This window comes from Sceloporus undulatus, chromosome 2 (assembly GCF_019175285.1).
Source record: "Sceloporus undulatus isolate JIND9_A2432 ecotype Alabama chromosome 2, SceUnd_v1.1, whole genome shotgun sequence".
In the NCBI taxonomy this organism is placed as follows: domain Eukaryota; kingdom Metazoa; phylum Chordata; class Lepidosauria; order Squamata; family Phrynosomatidae; genus Sceloporus; species Sceloporus undulatus.
In genome coordinates, this window is record NC_056523.1 from 252,363,007 (window position 1) to 252,385,225 (window position 22,219).

The 22,219-nt window shown below is 41.6% G+C and overlaps 1 protein-coding gene across 5 annotated transcripts in view; it reads left to right on the forward strand.

Annotated features, from left to right (window-relative positions):
• LOC121922612 (aminopeptidase O (putative)) overlaps positions 1-22,219 on the forward strand; it is a 228,779-nt gene that overhangs the window by 16,692 nt on the left and 189,868 nt on the right. For all 5 annotated transcript variants that reach the window (XR_006102196.1, XR_006102197.1, XR_006102198.1 and 2 more), the window contains exons 3-4: positions 4,501-4,667; positions 19,182-19,338. Coding sequence is in view for 2 of the 5 variants with exons in the window: in XM_042452230.1 (XP_042308164.1) it covers positions 4,501-4,667; positions 19,182-19,338 (324 nt within the window). In the remaining 3 variants the exon portion in view is untranslated. The remainder of the gene's footprint in view (positions 1-4,500; positions 4,668-19,181; positions 19,339-22,219) is intronic.

Here is a 22,219-nt window from a genome sequence, read left to right on the forward strand (position 1 = left end):
GGAGGAGGGCTCTTTGTCTTCCAGGCCAGGCCTCTCTCCCCCTCAAGATGGTGGTCAGGAGGAGGGCTCTTTGTCTTCCAGGCCAGGCCTCTCTCCCCCTCAAGATGGTGGTCAGGAGGAGGGCTCTTTGTCTTCCAGGCCTGGCCTCTCTCCCCCTCAATATATATATTGTTGTTATCATTGTTAAACAAACCTTGGAGTTTGACATGTTGCAGAGTGAAGCCTTGGCTTCAGATTATGTCTTTATTTCCAAAAATGCTTCTAGGCCTTAAATGGGTCCCAGTGGCATTCTTAGAAAATAAAAATGGTTGGTAGATGGAACCCAGCATTTCATTCTGAAGATTGCCTGGGAGAAAATGTTGTCTGATAGAGACTGAGCATGCTGTGGAAAGCTAGGGGTTGGAGGGAGAAAATTGGAGAGGAGATGGCAGGGAGAGAGCAAGGAGTGAGGAGCAGGTATTTTACATGTGTGTGAGTGCGCCCTCTCCTTCTTTCCCTCTCCCTCCCCCTCCCCCTCTGTGATGTTAACTGGATTATTGGCTTGCTTTAGTCTAGTGTGTATCTTTCCTAGTTTTGTGACTGTGTGTGTATGTGTGTGCACATGCGTACATGCATGTCTTTATTTTTCTAAGCTTCTGAAAAACTTGCCTTGTGTGAAATATATATTTTACTGTGCTGTGAAAGCCATTGTGTGATTTGGCATTTTGGTGGATTCTACACCTGCCTTGTACACTTGTCCCCCCCTTTTTCTGGACTTGGAATCCGTTATCTTACTCTTCATGGGAGGGACAAGCAGGGAGGGATAAAATGGTGGTGTGTGTCTGCGCACGGCCCCTTGCATGCACTTCAAGTGCACAAGTTATTATTTTCAATGGGACTCCAATATTTCTGAGTTGAAATTTTTGTGGGGAGTGGTCTGGAACGGATCCCCTGTGAATTGGGTGTTTGCTGCCTTCCTTCCACCTGGGATCCACCCATGCCTCAGCCCCTGGACTTAAGGAGGAGTCTTGTCTCCCCCCATCCCCCCTTTTTGTATAGTTTATATTAGATTTTAGGATTGAGATGGGGGGTTGAGAATGGGGATTATTTTCTTTTCACTTGTTTTTACTCTATTACTTGTTTATATTTTGCTTTGTTAATTTTATTGTTGTTATAATTACTATGTATTTTTATTTTATTTTTTGCCATTTGAACCTGTGTTGAGGGCCTGGGAAAGGGGTTAAATATGTTTTTATTTTCTCTGATTGTTATTGTATTTGTTTATGGATTTTGTTTGCTTAATCTTTTATGTAGTCTAATGTGTTTTGTAATTTTGTAATTGTAATTTTGTAAACTGCTTTGATCTTCTTGGAAAGGCGGTATATAATATTATTATTATTGTTGTTATTATTATTATTATTATTATTATTATGAGAGGAGCCTTTCTCCCAGATTCTGTGTTTGTACTCATTCAGCATGTTATTCTATGATAGGTCCCTGTGTGTGTTTGCTCTATTTATCTCACACCCACCTTTAGCACAGAAAATGGATAGGCATTCTGGTACTCTCCAGATGTTTTGGCTTAGAACTCCCCAAAATGCTAGACATCACTAGCAGTGATCACTAGCAGGATCTGGGAAATACCACATTGTCCTCCCTTGACCTTGGCAGTACCTTGTTTTGTATCTTGCACACAATATACACACTGCAATTATCTCTCCATTGCCGCCTATCTGGTTCCTTGCATATCAGTAGGGTCTGAAAACTTTACCCATTAACCCATCCACTTTGGAGATACAGAAGCCCTACTGTGTTTCATTCTCACATTCCCATTGCTGTGAAAGGAGACAAAATGCCTACTGTGGAAATAATGTCTGCTGCATTCTGCTCCAGTGCTGCAATTACATCTTTTCTCTCCTTCCCTTGTGAATTACTACAACTGCTGGGGAAGATTGTGTATGTGTGTGTGCGTGCATGCATGTGTGTGTGTAAATATAATTAAACATTACGTTCAGGGGCTCAGTTCCTGTGTTCAGGGTTTTTGCTAACTGTGAGTAGGAGTTTTGCTCCCTGCCAGTTAAGCTAATTTGTTTTTGAGCACAAGTGGAACATTTATAGCAAATGCTATCACATGCATGGCAATGATGATTTCATTTTACAATAAAATTCCAAGTCAGGTATCACTGTAATATGGTGTAAAATGCTGAATTTTCTGTGTGGAGCAGGTGCTCTTCCAGTGAGCTACTGTTCTTCACCATCTGATCCTATGTGTATAATCTCTGGTACATTAAGCACTCCCTAATGTAGTACAATCTTGTGGATCGTCTATAGGTTCCTCAGTGCCCTGAATTCATGGAAAAGATTTAGAGAAGAGAATAATTAGCTCCACTATCATTCCTATGAATGTTTTTGGCTCCAGTGTTAAACTCTCAGTGTGTGGGAGGATAACGGCATGCGCCAGGTAACAGGTGGTCTGACTGTGCTTCCTCTCCCTTCGGTAAACATCATGATAAAAGAATGGGGGCCTGCTGGGTGACTGAAGTCAAAGTCTTGAGAAGATAGAACTAAAAGGTCATCAGACTGTGCAGCTTTCTAAATATTTCATTTAATATTTTGTTATTTAATGTGTGATGTTTCTGAGGGTTTGCATAGGCTTTCTGTTTCTCTGAGGGTGGGGGGGGGGGAGTGACCAAAATTAATTAATTAGACAGAGGAGCTTAAGGAGAGGCACTTAAAGAGAGCTTGGATCTTATACAAGAAAAAAGGCAGGATATAAATCATATGAATAATGTAAATAAATAAATAAAGGTAACAATTCTCTTGAAGTCATATGTTAAATAGCCAGTCTCTGAGCCTTGTGTCTTAGTTACAGTTGGCCCTCCATAGCCATGGTTTCAACCATCCATGGCTTGAAAATATTCCCCCAAAATATAAATCCCCAAAATCAAACTTTGTTTTTGCCATTTTATATAAGGACACCATTTTACTACACCATTGTATATAATGGGACTTGAGCATCAATTGATTTGGTATCCACAGTGTGTGTGTGTGTGTGTCCTAGACCAACCCCGCCTAGCAGATACCAAGGGCCCGTGCTTTCTAGCATAACATGTGATGACTGGAAGCTTCAACTTGGAGTTTTCTTCCCACCCATGTCATTTCCAAAGTGGTGGAGCAAAGTCACTTCCTGTGACCATTTTGGGAAGCACACAGAGGAAAAAAAAAATGGATGCATTTAGGTAGACTGTTGGGGGCAACCAGTTGGGGGTGTATGTGGAAAATTCACTCCTGGCCCCTATGCAGTTGCCTATCCCTGAGCTATGCCAATGAAAAGATGAGCCTGTACAGAAAGATTCTTAGGTTTAGCCCTCATTTCTTTAGCTCTTCAGGACTATCCTGCCTTTAAAAAGTCATATAATTTCAGGACTGCCATCTACTACTGTGAACGAATATACTTGGAAAAAGTATTGAGCTGGATATCTTGTAGCCTGGCCCTCAGTGGAAAGGATTCTGCAGAGAGTTACAATATATCACTTACAGATTGTATAGAGATATTGACCTGATTTAACTGTAACAGGAAACATTAGTGTAGCTGTATGAGACTGGTTCATATACTGTACTCTTCCCCGCTTCCTCCAATATATCCACAAGAAGGAGTGCCAATTCCATTTTGATCATGAAGTCAAAGGCTTTCATGGCTGGCATCCATAGTTTTTTGTGGGTTTTATGGGCTATGTGGCCATGTTCTACAAGAGTTTATTCCTGATGTTTTGTCAGCATCTTCAGAGATGCCAGCCATAGATGCTGGCGAAATGTCAGGAATAAACTCTTCTAGAACATGGCCACATAGCGTGAAAAACCCACAAAAATAAATTCAGATTCATCGTGGTAACAAACTAGCTTCAAACTGTGGTTTACAATGCTAGCGTATTTGCATCCTTAGTTACAGTTAACTAAATTTTGGACGATACACTGCATTAAAATAGAAGTGGAAGATTTTGATCTCACCTTGTGGCCCTACCACATTGGAAGAGAAGAGGCCAAGTAGGTGAGCATGAAGCTCTTTATCTCTTATCCTTGTGATATTAAACTGCAGTTTAGTGTTACATGCAAACTGGCTCATATTGTGCCCCGTCTTAATATTTGCCACATAGAGGTTGTTTATCCACACAGCAATGCCTTCCAGTTCATAATGGTAGACATTTTCTGGTTGTTACATCAAGTCATGGCCATTTCCATGTGAACTATGATGTGTCTCTGGGCCATGCAGTAGTTATCTTTATTTGTTGTTATTTCTTGCCTCATCGTTGAAAGAAATCTAAGAGCAATTCAGAATTTGCATTGAAAGATGCATAAAGCAAATTGCCAACACTCTGGTTCTTCTCAGGCTATTTTGAGGTCAGATACACTGTGAAGATATTGATAGTTTTGAATTTCTGTTCCTATTGGGTACTCTGTATTTCCTGTAATTGCTTGTATAGTGCACATTACTTCACACTTATCTTTTTCTCTTTTCTATAGGCCGTGTGTTTATACGGTGGGGTCTCCAATAAACAACAGGGCCCTTTTTCCATGCCAAGAACCGCCTGTTGCCATGTCAACATGGCAAGCTACAGTCCGAGCAGATGCAGGCTTTGTTGTTTTAATGAGTGGTGAAAACACAGCGGAACCAGCAGAATCTGAAGAAGGTACAGCCTGTATTTCCCATCTTCATATATGGTAAAAAAAATGTCATTTGAAAGAGATTTAAAGCTAGAATAATACTTCAGCCACAGAGACAGTTGAGACTTCCAAGCTTTTCTGTGCAGCAGCTCACCTTTCTCTGTCTGGTGCCCCCTGTGGTCTTCTTTTTTTCATGTGCATAATTTCTCATTTGGGAAAGGGGAAGTGTACTGCAATTCTATGCACATTTACTGAGATATTACTCAGAATGATTATAACCTTCTATATGCCATAAATATGTTTTTGATGAGTTACAATAAAACAGTCTAAGGAGAAGCTTACTATCTCATGAAACACTAGATATATCAGTTAGGAATGGAAAGAATATTCAAAGACTCATGAGGGTCTGAAACCCCCAATGAAGAGATTTGTCCTCATGCCCCTTTTCTCACTGTATTTCCCAGTTGTTGACTCAAGGGCCACTCTTACTCCTCCCACCCAGGTTCATCTTTTTAATACCCCCCTCCCATGTATGTGAGGGCAGCCAAGCAAGAAAAATGGACACAGGCTGATATCTGGCCAAATAATGACAATTGGTGCATCATCATGAACCAGCTATCAGAACACAAGTGGCAAAGATGATCCTCCTCACTCAGCTTCCCCACCCAGTATTAGCAGGGCAGAGCTGGTCTGATCATGAAAGGCTATAGCTTCCCTAATCCTCATTCGACTTCCCCTCCAATGTCATGCAAGAGCAAGTGGGGGAGCCAAGAGGAAATGGAAAGGTATAGCGTCCCTTCCCCATTTCGTCTACTCCTGTTGTCATGTTGCTGTGGTGGTGGAAGGAAAACAGAGGGAATTGTGGATGACTATATCTCCTTCCATTCTGACACTCAATACTTTCTCTCCCCCCCCCCCCCCCCCGCCACCAAGAGCTCTTTGAAAACTTCATAGATTTTGAAGATATCTGGCAGTGGAGAGAAAATGGATTAGATATTAATTCTCACCAGTGGGAACTGTTAATTTAACACATTCCATTGGTCAGATAGCACATTTAGGGGAGAAATCTATATAAATTCAACCTAGACAATAAGGAAATATGCAACAACGCACTAAATTTAGAATTGTCCAAGCCATGTATGGATGTAAGAGCTGGACAGTGAAGAAAGCGGATAATAAGAAAATCAACTCATTTGAGATGTGGTGCTGGAGAAAAGTGCTGAGGATACTGTGGAGAACCACAAAGTCAAATAAATGGGTCCTTGTTCAGATCAGGCTTGAACTCTTTCTGGAAACCAAGATGGCTAAATTAAAGTTGTCGTACTTTGGCTTCATCATGAGACGGAATACATCATTAGAAAAGACAATAGTTTTAAAATTGCTGATATTTTCTTTTAAAATACAAAAAAGAAAAAGAAAAAGAAAAAAAGATAAGGATAGAAGTAAATCTTCACTTTCATGACTTTTTTTTAAAAAAAGGACCATGGCTGAATAATGCATCTTTATGTCATCATAGCAGTTGGGATGCATCTGAAATTATGGCCCTTTACAGACAGCCAAAATAAAGCTGCTTCGAGTCACTTTGGAGGTATGGCATTTCAATGATGCATGCGTCCTAAGAGTCTGGAAGCTGCACCAAAGCTGCACTCCACTCCTTAGGACTGGAGTGTGGCTTTGGTGCAGCTTCTGGACTCTTAGGATGCATGTATCATTTAAACAGCATACCTCCAAAGTGACTCGAAGCAGCTTTAGTTTGGCTGTCTGTATCAGGCCGAAGTAAATAAAATATTACGTTCTTAACAATTCAGAAATTCTGTCCTCTCAGTCATTTGGTCAAAATATGATTTTACAGTGGATAGCTTTTCCTCTCATTACAATTCTGATGCTATGTGATTTAAAAAAATCTGAGAAGTGCTTTGTAACTTGGAAAGTTTAATCATGGAGAGGGAGTGTGTTCAACATGCTGTTGATTAGTGTGTCACAAATGACATCAGTATTCCAGAACGCTAGCAGTGATTACACTCTGATTTAGTAATCCAAAACTGCCTTCTGGTACGGTGGAGAACAGAAAAACATTTGTTTAGTTTGCAGAGTCCTTTTTTCCTGTGGCAACTGTAAGCCAGTTTGGATGCAATGTAGTTGCTTTTATGCAAATATAAGAGTTTGTAGACTAGTCCAGTGAATGGCAACAGTTCCTTATTGCCATGTACAGATGTAAATGTCTTCTTTCAGTGGGAATGCTGTTGTGACTACAGAGATACATAAAATATATCTTTCTAGATATTGTTGGCTTGCAACTCCCAACAATATCTAGAGGGCTTACCTGGATCTCGGCAGCAGAGATGTCTTTGTTCCACTAGGCAGAAACCAACACTCTCATCATATATTGTCATTCCTGTTCCCTGTTGCAAAGTGTGCATGAGATTAAGCTGTCCCTTTCAGATTCCTGATGATCATGTATTGGCTCAGGAGTATAGCTGGTTGATGCATGATGTAGTCTTCTCATACAGCCTCTTCACATGAACAGGGCTCTAAAATTAGTTATTGGATCTTTCACTCAGAGTATTTGTGAGATCTATAAATGGCCGCACTATAAATTTCCTACATCCAGGCTCTTTGGAATACCTTATGCCATTGGAACACCCATTTTCTTGTGTGATACATAATATAGCATTTGATGTCATCTGACTAAAAGGCCTTGTGCTCCTCTCTTTAATTAGACCAGTTGTTTTGTTTCTTCACTGAAGTAATTGATATGCAGCAGGTTATTGCAGTTTAACAGAACTGTATGGCAGGGTGGCTTAGTTGTTAAGACGCTAGTTCTGATGATCGGAAGATCAGAAGGTTGGCAGTTCAAGGCCCGAGTACTGCATGATGGGGTGAGCTCCTGTCACTAGTCCCAGCTTCTGCTAACCTAGCCGTTCGAAAGCATGCAAATGCAAGGAGATAGATAGGTACCACTTCTCAGTGGGAAGGTAACAGTGTTCGGTGTAGTCATTCTGGCCACATGACCACCAGAGCAATCCTTGGAAACCCTGGCTCTTTGGCTTAGAAACAGAGATGAGCACCGCCCCCTACAGTTGGTTACGACTAGACATTCATTTCAAGGGACTACTTTTACCTTTATGGCAGAGTACTGTAATATACTACTTGGTTGCTAGACTGAATGGCAGACTGAATGGTTTCCGAAATCTGTTCTCACTGGGTTTTTTTCCTGCTGGTTTACAAAACCCAAATTCCAACAGTTTCCTGAACTTTGTTTGTGTTCTGCTTTTGGTTGATGCGTTTTATTGTTAGAAGGTTTCTTTCACAAGTGTATATTATGCACACATACTTTCTCTCTTTCTCATTTGTATAATGCACTGTATATCCTAGGCTTAAACCTTTACCTAACTCTGGGCTGGAATAGACTGGCAAAAACAGCAGGCTTCCCAGCAACTTGGGGTGTGGTGTCCGTACGACGCATGCCCCTAAGCCGACAGAGAGCAGGTATCATGCTGCCTGGCTGTTTACACAGCAGCCACTTTATGGTGCCCTGGCAGTGCAGCATTTAGACACCACACGCACAGGAGTGCTTTAAAGCTGCAGTGGTAGCAAAAATTTTGCATGCTCAAAAAGGAGTGGCTTTCTGCCGCTTCTTTTTGTGCCAGCAAATAGCCGGGGCCACAGTGTGTGGTTGCCACCATGGCAGCTCCAATCCGGTGTTTTCGGGCTAACTGTATAACGTAGCATTACATCCAAACCATTAACTATGGTTGGTCCTAACTACAGCTTACAAAAGGAAGACAATATAATCAATAATACTTTAATATTTATCTGTTTTAGTAGACCGTAGTCTACTAAGATTACCCACTGTGCAGTTCATGTGGCATGATTAAATTTATTTTAATTAATATAAAGTTTCCTTTGCTCTCTGCAGTGACTGAATTTCAGTAATAGTTTAATTTAATTTTCTAACTTATAGCTACATAATTTTTTTTAAAAAAGTGTATGTTGGGCAACATCTATAATTTTTCTGACACCATGAGAATTCCAGTCTGTTTCAAGGGATTAAAATACCCCGTGTCCCCAGAACTCTTTGTTGGTACAGAATGAAAGATATTCTACAATACCCGAACATCCGAGCAAGAAATCACATGAGGCAGGTCATTTGTTTTGATTAATTGACAAGTTTCTTTTTCTGTAAGAAAAAAGTAGCCAACATGATTTGTGTGTCTTAAAAACACTACTGTTGTATTTTCAGTGGGGGAAGAAACTTGTTGTGAACCTCCAAAATAAGAAATATAAATCTTGAAGGAAAACAGATGTTTTTATTTATTTGTAGGAAAACTTAGCATCTATGATGCTGTTTCCCAAGTACAAAATAGTTCCTGCTGAGGAAACATTCCCTGATGAAGGTCTACTCTTTGTGCCAGCAGCCTACAGACAGTTGTACAATCTAAATATCTCATTGTCCTTGCAAGCAAATTTGTCACACATGGTGCTCCACCTGAAAATTTTCTTATTGGTGACCTCGTGCAAAAGTAACTGGGATGTGATGTGTGTGCCTTATTATGTTAAATGGTTCCATCACAATCAGCTTGTGCATGGTTTTGATTAGTAGGCCTTCTGCAAGTTCAAGATGATGCAAAATGGTCTCCTGCCACATTATGTCCAGTGTGGAAATATAATTCAACTAATGTTGTCACAACAATGTAATGAGTTGGGCTTCCTCTTGTGCACCTAACTTCCTCCCAGGTAAATATTTTCCTTTGGAGGGTATGAGTGTATTACAGTACCCCACACTTTTATATCATAAGTACCTGATTTACTTAGTGTTCACTGCCAGAATGGGTGCACCATATGACTGAAGATACTCAGTACTCTTGTTTCCTTGTTGTTGAACCTTAAGTATCTTGAGAGTATACAAAATCTCTTCAGACTTATGGCTGCTCCGAAGTGGTAGTAACCTGAGAGTGGAGTAAGCCAAGGCTTCTTGTGATCTCTGGAGTAAACGGGGACAGAATTCCATTGATAGACACCTTTTATCTTTAATTTATTCTCTGTACTATAATTCATCTGTCCAGGTTCACTGTACTAGCCAAGGACATCTGACAAATGAGATTGTCTCCTCTCAAGGTGTAAGAGAGCAATGTGTTCTTGCCCCCACTTCATTCAATTTATATTTGGCTGACTTTTCCCAGACCCTGGCCTTTTTACCAACTCATCAACTGAAAACTGACTCAGCTAGGGTTGCATAAGTGAGGACCTCCAAACCGGGACAAATGTAGGACAAATGCAGGACAACATTTTCAAATGTAGGACACATTTTTTAAAAATGGAGGACACGCAAAAAAATTCAGGCTTTTTTAGAAATGTTAATATAAATCCATGTTTCTTAGGCATGATCAAAATGGAGGACATTTTGACATTATTCGTAGACAGATCACGGAGATGTACTTCCCTTTCTGGCCATCCCCCTCTCCCCATTCCAAACAGCACATTTGAGCATTGAACATGGCTTTATTTTAACATTGCCTCTTGCTTATTTCAGAGGCTTATTCCACAACCAAACCCTTTGGTCAAGGGACTTTGGTTTTTCTTCATTTTGACTTGTTTTGTCTGTATTCCTCCCCACTAAATAAAGGAGACATGAAATGGAGTTAATGGTACAAGTTGTTAAACAAAAAAGTCTTGTGAGACTCTGTAGGCAAGAGGTGCACCATGTTAAGAACTGCATTAAGCACACTTAGGCTGCTGCCACACTGCTTTCACTCTCATCACTCCATCCTATGGAATCCTGGGATTTGTAGTTTGTTGTGGTGCCAAGGCTGGGCTTTGAAATCTCAGGCATAAGAGAGGCAAAAGGCTTGGGCTGCATCTACACTGGAGAAATAATCTGGTTTGAGACCACTTTAACTGTCTTGGCTGAATGCTATGGAATTCTGGGAATGGTGGTTTGTTCCAGCACCACAGCAGAATGGCAGTTAACCCCGGAAAGCTCTCTGACCAAGGTGACCAATGCCCTCACCCCAAAATGTAGGGCACCCAAGCAAAAATATGTAGGACATGGCCAAAAATAAAAGCTAAAAACACCCATGTAATTATAAATTCATGCTTCTTAGCCATGATCCAAATGGAGGACATTTTGAAATTTGACAGAAGAAGGCATGTCCTGGAAAAGGAGGAGGATGCCTGGTCACCTTGTCTCTGGTCCAAAATACACTGCAGAAATAAAACAATGCTGGACTGAAATGCCCAGAGTTCCTCACCAAAGCTGCATCCACACTGAGGAAATAATCCAGTTTGAGAGTGACTTAACTGTCTTGGGTTAGTGCTGGGGAATGCTGGGAATTGTAGTCTATTGTGGCCTCAGAGCCATCACTGACAGAGAAGTCTCAATGTCTCCCAAACACTAGCATTCCCAGGATTCCCTAGCACTGAGTTAAAGCAGTCTCAAAGTGGGTTATTATTCCTGCAGTGTGTGTGAGAGATATAAAAGCTAGGGACTGGATTCATTTGGAGGATCTCTGTGTCCAAAACACACTGCTTGGACTGCCAGGGCTCAGTGCTATGGAATCCTGGGAATTGTAGTTTATTGTGGCACCAGAGCTCTCTGACAGAGAAGGCCAAATGCCTCACAGACACCAGCATTCCAGAGCATTGAGCTTTGGCAGTTAAAGGGGTCTCAAAGTGCAGAGGGGAGAAAAGCCAAGGAGTGTGAATGAGTTCTGAGAGGAGGAGGAGGAGAAGGAGGAGGAGGAGGGAGGGAGCCAAGGGAAGTGGCCAGGACCACCAGAGGAGCCCCTGCTTTTCCTCATCATCTCAGCCTTCTCACTGCTGGCAAGAGGCTCTGCCCCCAGCCAGGCAATGCCTCCTCTGTGGACCATTCAGTCTCCTTTTGTCAAAAGAGCTCTGGTGCCACAAGAAACTACAATTCCCAGAATCCCATAGCACTGAGCCATGGATGTTTAAGGGGGGGGGTCAAACTATTTCTGCAGCCTTTTGCAACCCCAAAGCTTTCTATTATTTACCAGCAACTTGCAAGGCAAAATCTCTTCCTTCCAAGCCATTGAAAACCAACCCAAATGGAGGGCTGATTGCTTCTTTCCCATTGGTCAGCTTCGGGAGAAATTTGCATATTACAAGGAAAGGTGTTTAGGGCCTCAAAAACGATCCTGTGATAAAGAATTACAACAATACTGAGTGGTAGACATTTAAAAGATGAGGCATTGAGACTCCCAGTGAAACAGGAACGATTGATGGCCTTTTTTTCTTTGCTCACTGTAACCTGAAAGTAATGCCTCTTGCAGGGTATATATACCAAGTGGGCTGGCAATAGCTCTGAGTGGCAGATGTCTTTAAGACCTGCTCTCTAGGCTAAGCCAGGCAGGGAGGCGGGGAGGGTGGCATACAGCCATGGGGAGGGAGGGGTGGAGCTGCCTCCAGGGCCTTGCTGGGGGGGAGGTCCCAGGGGAGGGGCCAAACTGGGGCAGGACTGTGTGGCCCCGCCCCAAACCGGGAAAGTCTCACCCCCAGGCGGGATATGGCAAGCCTAGACTCAGCAAACATTTCTGTCTTCCTTTATGCTGAAGATGCAGTACTAATTTCCCAGCTGTTTGGTTCTTAGGAGACTGTTGAGGGTCTTCAACAAATAATACACAAATAATCTCTTAACAATTATAATAAATAATAAAATATTTATTTGTATCCCACCACTCTCTTTTTGAGGATCGAGGCGGATAACAGCTGTTGTTGTTAACTGCCCTGGAGTTGACCTTGACTCATGGCAAACCTGTGGATGAGACATCTCAAAGATTCCCTGCCCTCAACTTCTCTGCATAGGTCCTGCAGGCCTCCCTGATTGAGTCCACCCACCTGCTATATGGTTTTCCTCTCTTTCTCCTGTTTTCTACCTTTCCTAGCATCACTGTTTTTTCTAATGAGGCATGCCTTCTCATTATGTGATCAAAATACAACAGCCTCAGTTTGGTAATCTTGGCTTCCAGGGAGAATTTGGGTGTGATTTTTTTTCTAGAACTTGTTGATTTGTCTTCTTGGCTGTCTATGATATCCTCAGCAGTCTTCTCCAGCATCGCATCAGAGATGAGTTGATTTTCTTTATATCAACTTTCTTCAGTGCCCAGGTCTCACATTTATACATGGTGATTTGGAATACAGTGCCCCTGCGTTATACATGGGCGGGCTTTACACGGACTTGAGCGTACGTGCTCAAGCTGCGGGGAATGCACGGGGTGCAAGGGGCATCGTGTCCCATTCAAATGAATGGGGCGCGCGCCCATGGTGCCCTGCATGCTCCTGCACCGCCACGCCGCTGTGCACGAGCCCCATTCAAAAATGAATGGGGCTTGAGCATACGTGAAATTAGCCTGACACGGGGTGGGGGTCTGGAATGGATCCCCCAGGTAAGGCAAGGGCCCACTGTACTGTGGCTTTGATGAGCCTCTCTTTAACATTCACTATTCAGTGGGCTATATCTAAATCTACACTGAGTTTCCCAAGATCAAATAATCTAACACAACACATTTCTGGATTAAGCTTCAGTTTGGCCTCGTCAGTCCATAACTGACAGCAGACATTGATTTTGCACTAAAACAGCTTCCTTAGATTAGGTGGAAGTGAGAGATAGTGAATGCCATCCGCGTATTAGTCACATTGAACCAGAAAACTCAGGATAACTGCTCCCAACAGTTTCATGTCAACATTAAACAGCATTAGTGACAAAACTGAGCCCAGAGTGTCCCCACAAGCCAACTGCAGTTTTTATCAAGGGGCCAGAAAAGATCTGTTATATCCCATCATTCAACATTTCCCTGAGCATTTCTTTGAGTTTCTTGTGGTTATCCTGCTCCAGGGCTCTGAAAAATCATTCACTCAGCAAGTGACTAAATTTTTAAACCTGGCTATTCTAACTAGACTAAACTTGTCTATGTAACATTACTATATTCAACATTATACACACACACACACACACACACACACACACACACACACTACCCATTTGTTTCAATGGTATTTATATTTTTAATGTGAATGTCATAATGTGCTGTTTTAAAATGTATTTAGCACTCAGTTTTAATGGTGTGCTGACGGCAATAAAATAGTGTATGTATGTAGTGTCATAAAGTTGAGATATAAATTAAATAAATAAATTGCAATTGAATTATTGGGACATTTCCCCCCAGGCTGTCTTCTGTCTGTAAAAAATGAAAAAGTGTACAACGAAGGTAGCCAGAACTGGGGAACTTTATTAATAATATATCTTCTTTGCAGGCATACTTCTTTATAAAGTCTGAATCAAAACAATATTCTTTGATATGAAAAAGGTTCCTTCCGGTAGGATGACACTTTAAAAAGAAAAAAAGAAATATTTAGTCTTCTCTTCAGTATAATGACATTTATGGTGGGGAACCAAAAAAGTCAAACTGAAAGCCAGTTGAATAATCTGTTATGCATTTATTTGGAATATTTCTTGAATCATCAATAAAATTATTGCAGAAAGAAGTCTAGCATACATTGCCCCATGTAGTATTGTTTTAATATAGTAGTAATATTGCTCTAAATTATGTATTTTGCATAGCTTGTGAACTGACTATCATCCACATGTTATCTACATGAACATTTGTATGTAAAACTGGCTGTAGGAACTGATTGCTTTACAAACTGATTGCTGCACAGCATATTAAGAGATCCATGTATCTAGTTTTCGCAGGAAACATTAGTTACCAATAAAATCTTATCAACATTTCTACAAAGCAGTTGGACCATTTCTTTGCCACGTGGAAATGTGCATGGTATCCATGAATATTTTGTTATTTCCACCCTAGGTGGTGCTGTGTGCCAGGGAGCCACACAAGAATGTACTACTGAGACAATAGATAGCAACAAAAATGTAAAGGGAAGATGCAGTTTTAATGATTTAGATGGAAAGGTACAGAACAAGAAATAATAGCTCAGTTAATTTCGTACATGTTTCTGGAACCAAGAAGATGTGGATAGCCAGTAAGCATTTTTTTAAACTTGGTGATTAATGAAAATTAATTATTTGAAAAGCAGGAAGATAATTGTACCATATACGTATGAACAAACTGCTTGAGAAGTTTTTTTTTTTTACATAGTAAGGGTTACAACTGCTTTATGGAAAAATGTGGGTAAATAGGAAGATATCTAAAATGATCATTATCATTTATATAATGGATTTAGAGCAGGGGTTGGGAAAAGGTGAATAGTGATGTACAGATTGATCTCTGAATGGTGTGTACCGTAATTGACTCCCAGTATTTTAACAGAAGAAGTAAAACTGGAAGAAAAAAAAAAACCTCTGCCAAGGGTGGCCTTCTTCTAATTGCTTATTTTGTCTCTCAACCTCATTGTTCTGAAAAGTAAGGATGCTGATTGGTTGATTTTGACTTAGGCTTTGTTCAGCTTTGCTGGACTGTTCTAGAGTACTGTGTTAGATTATTTGAACTTGGGCAAATAAAGCTGTACTTTATTTTATTTGGTTGTAAACCACCTTAGGTCCAATGATGGGAGAAAAGTGGGATATAAATCAAGTAAATAAAATAAAATAAATAGCACTATTCAGTGGGCTATATCTAAATCTACACTGAGTTTCCCAAGATCAAATAATCTAAAGAAACACATTTCTGGATTAAGCTTCAGTTTGGCCTTGTCAGTCCATAACTGACAGCAGACATTGATTTTGCACTAAAACAGCTTCCTTAGATTAGGTGGAAGTGAGAGATAGTGAATGCCATCAGCGTATTAGTCACATTGAACCAGAAAACTCAGGATAACTGCTCCCAACAGTTTCATGTCAACATTAAACAGCATTAGTAACAAAACTGAGCCCAGAGTGTCCCCACAGGCCAACTGCCTAGGGGTAGAACAGTAATCCCTCCTAGTTATCTCCTCCCACGAGAAAGACTCAAACCACTGTGAAACAGTGTCCACAGGTTCCATCACAGGGAGATATCTCAGAAGGATTCCATGATCAATGTTATCAGAAACCACCAAGAGGTCCAGCAAGGCCAATAGGAACACACTTGCTCTGTCTAGTTCCCAATGCTGGTCATCCACAAAGGTGTCCAAAGATGACTTTGTCCCACAGCCAGGCCAGAAGCTAGATCAAACGGGATCTAGATAATCAATGAGGTGACGCAAACCAGTGGCTAGGAGTGGCCTCTAGCTACTCAGCTGCAATTAGGCTGCAATAGGCCCAGGACTGTGGTGACCACACAGATCGCTTTTAAAATGGGCTAATACCGCGGTCCTAAACAAGACACTGGCAGGAGCATTTTTTTAACCGCTCCTTTTGCTGGTGGCTTCAGGCCGCCTTAGGCGGCCTCAGAGCAGCTTCCAACCGCTCTGGGGGTGTACATAATCTGCACGCCACACACCCCAAAGAGGCCAGAAGCCTCTCCCTTTGGCCTTACCTGCTTTTGGCCTATTTCATCCAAGAATCACTGGAGCTGGGAGGGCACCATCCCTAGAAAGGGATATTGGAGACTGATTGCTGGTTATCTATGGTGGTTGGGCTCAAGGAGGTTGCTTCCCCCACATCAGCCTGTTTTAGGCAGAATGGAACTCTGTCTTGTTGCAGTGAGGCATTCATATTATGTAGGGTGATACATTAGATAATTAACTGAGTCTGAGCCACTATTTTGTGTGTTCCTCTGCATAGTACACCTCAGCGTTCTAGTAGATAGCAAACCAATCCTGTGAGAATGCTTTAGAGGCAGGAGTCTTCAAGCATTTTGATGCCTTGGCCTTTTATATTTTACAGAAACACTAGCATAAATTCGGTCATTAGTTTTCAACTAAAGTAGACTGAATGGGAAATTGTGAGGTCAACATTTGATAAGTTCCACTGATTCAGTTGTGGTACTCTAGTTGGGACTAATAGTTGGATTTAGGCAATTGTGTTTGAAATCTTTGTCCTTGCTGCTGGGCTTGTGGTGGTTACTTCAGATCTGCAGGTTTTCACCAGCCATTGCTGCTATTAATGGTTGTACATACATGTGAGAACAGGGACTTTGATTAGAAGAAAAGTATTGAGATATCAGTATCCATAGATCATGATCCCCCCCATTACTAAATTCCTACATCATTCCCCTTGTATCTTGTACATAAAACTGGATAAAAATAAGTACAGCTCGAAATGACATATCCAAAAAGACACAAAAGAAACACTTTAGGGGATTTCTTTTAGTATCTTTGGTATCAAATCGAGCGTATTGGATTATTCTGCAGAACTGGATGTTCTAAATTGGAGCTATATCTGGTCTTAGAGATGTGAAAACCATCTTGAGACTTCCAGATAATGGGCGTACAAGTAGACGTCAAGCTGAAGCAACACATTTTTCACTCTCCACCTTTATACCAGTAGAAAAAAATTAACAGGGTGTCTGAGGGATCCACAAAACTTTGTGAAATTTATCTTACTAGGCTTTGGTAATGATGGATGGATCAGTAAATGAATGGATGGCTCCCAATTTCAATTGAGAGGTTTTCAAAAATAAAGGGATAATCAAAATTGATGACATGGGGATTGACAATTAGGAGGTGGTGATAATAAAATTGATTAGTCTTTCTGATACCACAGGACTGTTGTTTAAAACTGTCTGCTCATATTATAAGTTCTTCCTCCTCTGACCTAGACAGAATCAAATTGATGATCAAATTGCAATATTACTGCACATATTTCCTTCCCCCTCCCTTATGAATCTTGACTAACAATTAGCATATCAATGGCAGGCCAATACAGTCTTTCCTCTGGATTCATGAGGGTTAGGGGTGAAGGTCTCTCGTGAATACGAAAAATTTGTGAATAATGGGTGGGGACTAGCACATGTGCGCCCATTCCCCCTCCAAAACCTGAAACAGCTCTAGCAAGATGTTTGAGATGCTGGAAGAGCATGGGAGCACGTCCTAGCTGCTTCTCCCTTCCCACCTCCAGGGACCTCTCTCAGGCCTTGGGGGAAAGGAAGGAAGGCGCTTTGGCCACATTTCACTTCCCTCCAAAGGCTTGGGAGACGTCCAGGGACATCTCTCAGGTCTTGAGAGGGAAGGAAGGAGCTCACGCCTGCCACTTTCTCCTTCAGTCCCAAGGTTTCAGGGAGCTCAATTATTCACAAGTCCCTTGCTGTGCACTTGCACCCTCCTGGCTTTTCTGTCACTCACAGGGGAAACGCCTGGGAGAGACAAAGAGGGAGGTGTGCACATGCGCACAACTAGGGACTAGTGAATAACTGAATCCACGAATCCCAAAGCCGCGAATCCAGAGGGACAACTGTAGAGAGAAAAGCTAATTTGGAAATCTTGCAACCCAGCACAAGATTGTCTGGCACATGGGAGCCAGATCAACATAAGGCCCAATTCAATTCTTGAGAGAAGAAGGTCTCTTGTGAGAGTTCCTGGTTCCCATAAGATCTCAAATCCTGCCAGAGGCCCCAAATCCCTGGAAATATCCTGATGGAAGGCCTTTTGGCTGAATGTTTTGCTTAGCCTGGATGAGAAGAACTGCCCCCAGCTCTGGTAGCAACAAGATTTGGTATATAAGTGCCATGTGGTTAATATATAGTCCTAAATACAAGACCTTTGGTGCCCCATTTAATGTTCATACAGGATAAGCTTTCTTACCCTTAAATAAAGGGGCATGGGGTGAGCTCCTGTCACTAGTCCCAGCTTCTGCCAACCTAGCAGTTGGAAAGCATGCAAATGCAAGTAGATAAATAGGTACCACTTCGGTGGGAAGGTAACAGTGTTTGGTGTGCAGTCATGCTGGCCACATGACCACCAGAGTAGTCCTCGGACAATGCTGGCTGTTTGGCTTAGTAACCGAAATGAGCACCACCACCTATAGTTAGTTATGACTAGAAATTCATGTCAAGGGACTAGTTTTACCTTTTACCCTTACAATAAGAAAACCTACTCCCAAACTGGGTGATTCCTATCTCTCAGTGCTGCCCAATAAAAAAAATATTTTCCAGGATTCTGTAGCCTCTTCCAGAAAGGCTTTGAGGGGGTACAGGGACTACTCATAGAGCCTGAAAAACAAAAGGGAAAGATCCTTTGAACATTTCTGCCTCACACTTGCACAACATTGGATTTCACCCAGGATTTTTATGAGAGGCCTCCTTTTTCATTGTAGACTGTAGAATAAGTTAAGCTTATAGTATAGCCATAAACTGTGATCTTTTACAAACCATCAGGAACACACTGAAGGTGAAATGAGCAGAACTCCACTCATGTGATAGGACTTTCTGCTCCTCTCCCATTTTGCACTGTCCTGTACCCCTCCAAAACTACTTTGGAGGTTTTCCCAACAAACCAAAGATGATTTTGAGGCTGGTGAAGGAGGAATTGATAGAACCAGTTCTGTGAGTGGGAGGATTTAACTGAATGCCACCCATTATGGTTGAATTAAAGATAAAATCTAATCCTCTGACTTCCCGAATAACTGAATCAAGGAACAACATTTTACATTTAGCAGTTCAAGTGCCAATGTAGTGGGTAACATGTTTTCTTTGTCCTTGTAGGTGCATTAAACTGGTTTTATTATGTGACCATGCCAATGCCAGCGTCAACCTTCACCATTGCTGTTGGATGCTGGGCAGAAGTTAAAAGAAAAACTTATGCAACTGGTATTCAGAGGAATGATGGGATCTTTCCACTGTTCTCAAAGGCGGATGTCAGGTTGGTGACTACAGTAGAAAAATATGTTCTTTAGAGAGCATTCCATTTTTTTCCCTGTTATACAAGAAAATGAGTCATCAGAATCAAGGAACAATAGCAGAACATGTTTAATCAAAGCAAAGGGAAACCATATAAAAGAAATCAGTCTAATGGGTGAGGATGGGCAAGGGTGTGTTGCCTATGTTGAAAGTATTCTTTGAGTAATGAAATTGGTTCCTACATAGATTTGCTTTAGCTTAACTATGTGAAAATTGAATTCCTAAACTATGCCAGACTCTCATGTCCTTTTTTCTCTTAGATATAATTTTATTTGTTTTTAAACTCAAACGGTTCTTGTTCAAAACACTACCGTTAATTACTGTATAATTACAGATGTTCTGGTAGTACTGTTAAGGACAAAACAGGAGTGATTAAAAGAGTTCAGATTACTCCTCTTGTACTAAGTTGAGCTTAAGACTCTAGTAAAGTAATTATCTTAAGGAACACATTTCCAAGTACAGTGAAAGATTATGCTTTGTCTTTTACATTTCATACGGGTCATAATGTTACCTTTTAGAAATTATTCATTTTTTAAGAGCTTGATTGATATATTTAATAATAATAATAATAATAATAATAATAATAATAATTTATTTGGACCCCGCCTCTCCCTGTGGATTAAGGCGGCTTACGTACATAAAACATGTTACATAATACACAGAATTCATAAAATAACCAGTAACATAAATCCTCTATCCCCATATCTAAATAATCCATAATTTAAATTCCACAAAATTAACACAATAACAACTTTAAAATCTTTAAAATCTATTAAAACCATTGGGACATTCATGACAGGGTTTCATGGGATGTGATAAGGGCAAACCACATATTAAGGTTCTAAAAACATAGGTGCAACAGTCAATCAGGGAAGACCTGCTGGAAGAGTTCCGTCTTGATGGGTTTTTTGAAACTATTAAAGTTCGTAATTTGACGGATCTCCTCCAACAGGCCATTCCATAGATTAGGAGCAGACGATGAGAAGTGGATGCTCCGTGCTTCTATGTTATAGGACTGGTTAGACAGCTATTTATGTTTCTTACTTATGATCTAGCTTATCTCTTTCATATCTGTTTAGCAGTCTATCTTCCAAGACTCTGACTCCATTTTGTTTCAAATTATCTTCATACAGAAATGCTGATATGTTCTAGCTAGCCATATTTCCCATCAGCTTAGTTTTTCCAGTTCTGCTGTTTGATGTACCCAGTTTCTAAGAGTTCCTGTTTGTTAATGTATTTATAGTAAGATTGTTCTACAGGAAAGCATATTGCTGTTGTAAAGCATTTGTATCTCATATTGTTTTTGAATCTGTAACAGATCATAAATTTCATGGCAAGATTTGTTCAAAGGATTTCAAAATGCATTACTGTTAATTTGTCTTGACTACGTGCTAGTCAAGATTAGAAACTTGATATAGAACACCTCCACATATTATGAATTCATTGTCCAGTACAGTTCACATTAGCAGTTTAAGTTGTGCTGAATTGATTCCTCGCTGCACTTTGAAATTCGAATCCAAAGGGTCTCCTTTTCCCAATTACCCCAATTAAATTGGTTCTTTTTGTCGGATAGTTGTAGTTCCCACTAGTTGCCCCATTTTCAAGTACACGTCAATCAAAAGTGATGCAAGAAGTAGCCTGGAATTACAAGCCTGGAGGGGGCATATCACACACACACACACACACACACACCCCTTTCTCCCTTCACATCTCTCTCTCTCTCACACAAACTTTTCTCCCCTCACATTCCTCTCCTCACATAACATATGGCGGTGGTGGCTGGCTCTGGCCCCTGGTGGTCCCCGATGCCTCCAGCCAAGACACAGCGAACCTCAGAGCCTTGGAGAATGAGTGGGGCTCCCGACTCTTGGCCTCCAGGAGCAGCACCCTGCCTTTCCCCTGGCCGTGTCGGCGAGGAGACTGAGGCAGTGGAGCAGCAGCATCAGAGGCCTCCTCGGCCTCCTTACCGCCACCACCGCCGCGGAAGAGCCGGGTGGGAGTGTTGGAGGCCTCTTGGTCTCCAGCCCATCACCCGGCCCCTATGCGGAGGTGCTGGAGAGGAGGCTGAAGAGGCCTCTGGCGCTGCTTCTCCGCCGCCTCTGCCATCACCCTCTGTGGAAGGGCCAGGTGGCAGGCTGCAGGCTTCTTGGCCTCCCAAACCCCCACCTGGCCTTATCCCCCGGCCATGGGTGGTATAAGGAGGCCCAGGCGACAGTGGCAAGGAAAAGGGAAGGGAGTGAAAGGAGGGGGAAGGAGGGGGAAGAAAGAGTTGAGGAAGACGGAAGGAAGAGGACTTTTGTCCCCATGTTGGGTGCGTGCCCTGCGCTTGCCATTGGTGGACAATGGGACTTGAGCATAAGCAGATTTTGGTTATACGTGGGGGGGGGGTCTGTAACGGACCCACGTATACCAAGGGCCGACTGTATTTTTGTAGTGAGAATAATGAGCCCCATGTGATCTATAGACGCCCTCTCCTTTTTCCAGACAACTATGATTCATTGTTTTGACTACATCAATGCTAACCAGATTTTCTCATTTAAAAAGAGCCTGAACTGGATTTGTAATCCTGGTTAAGAGGATTTTTGACTACTGTTAACCATGCTGAGGGGAAAAAAAATTAAAACTTAGATGCGAGCTGGAGGTTTCAGGAGTTTCAACAAGTAGCTTCTGTTGCACTGTGTTTGGTGCTATAGTGTGGTTAAACCTATGGAGACAGCATGGGAAAAGATGGAATTATTATTGATATCTGCATGATATCATTCATACAATGTGCTGGCTCTCCACTTCCAAAGAGTGTTTGCCCTAGGGGTTGCCTGGCTGTGTCTTGACTTTTTGACATTGTA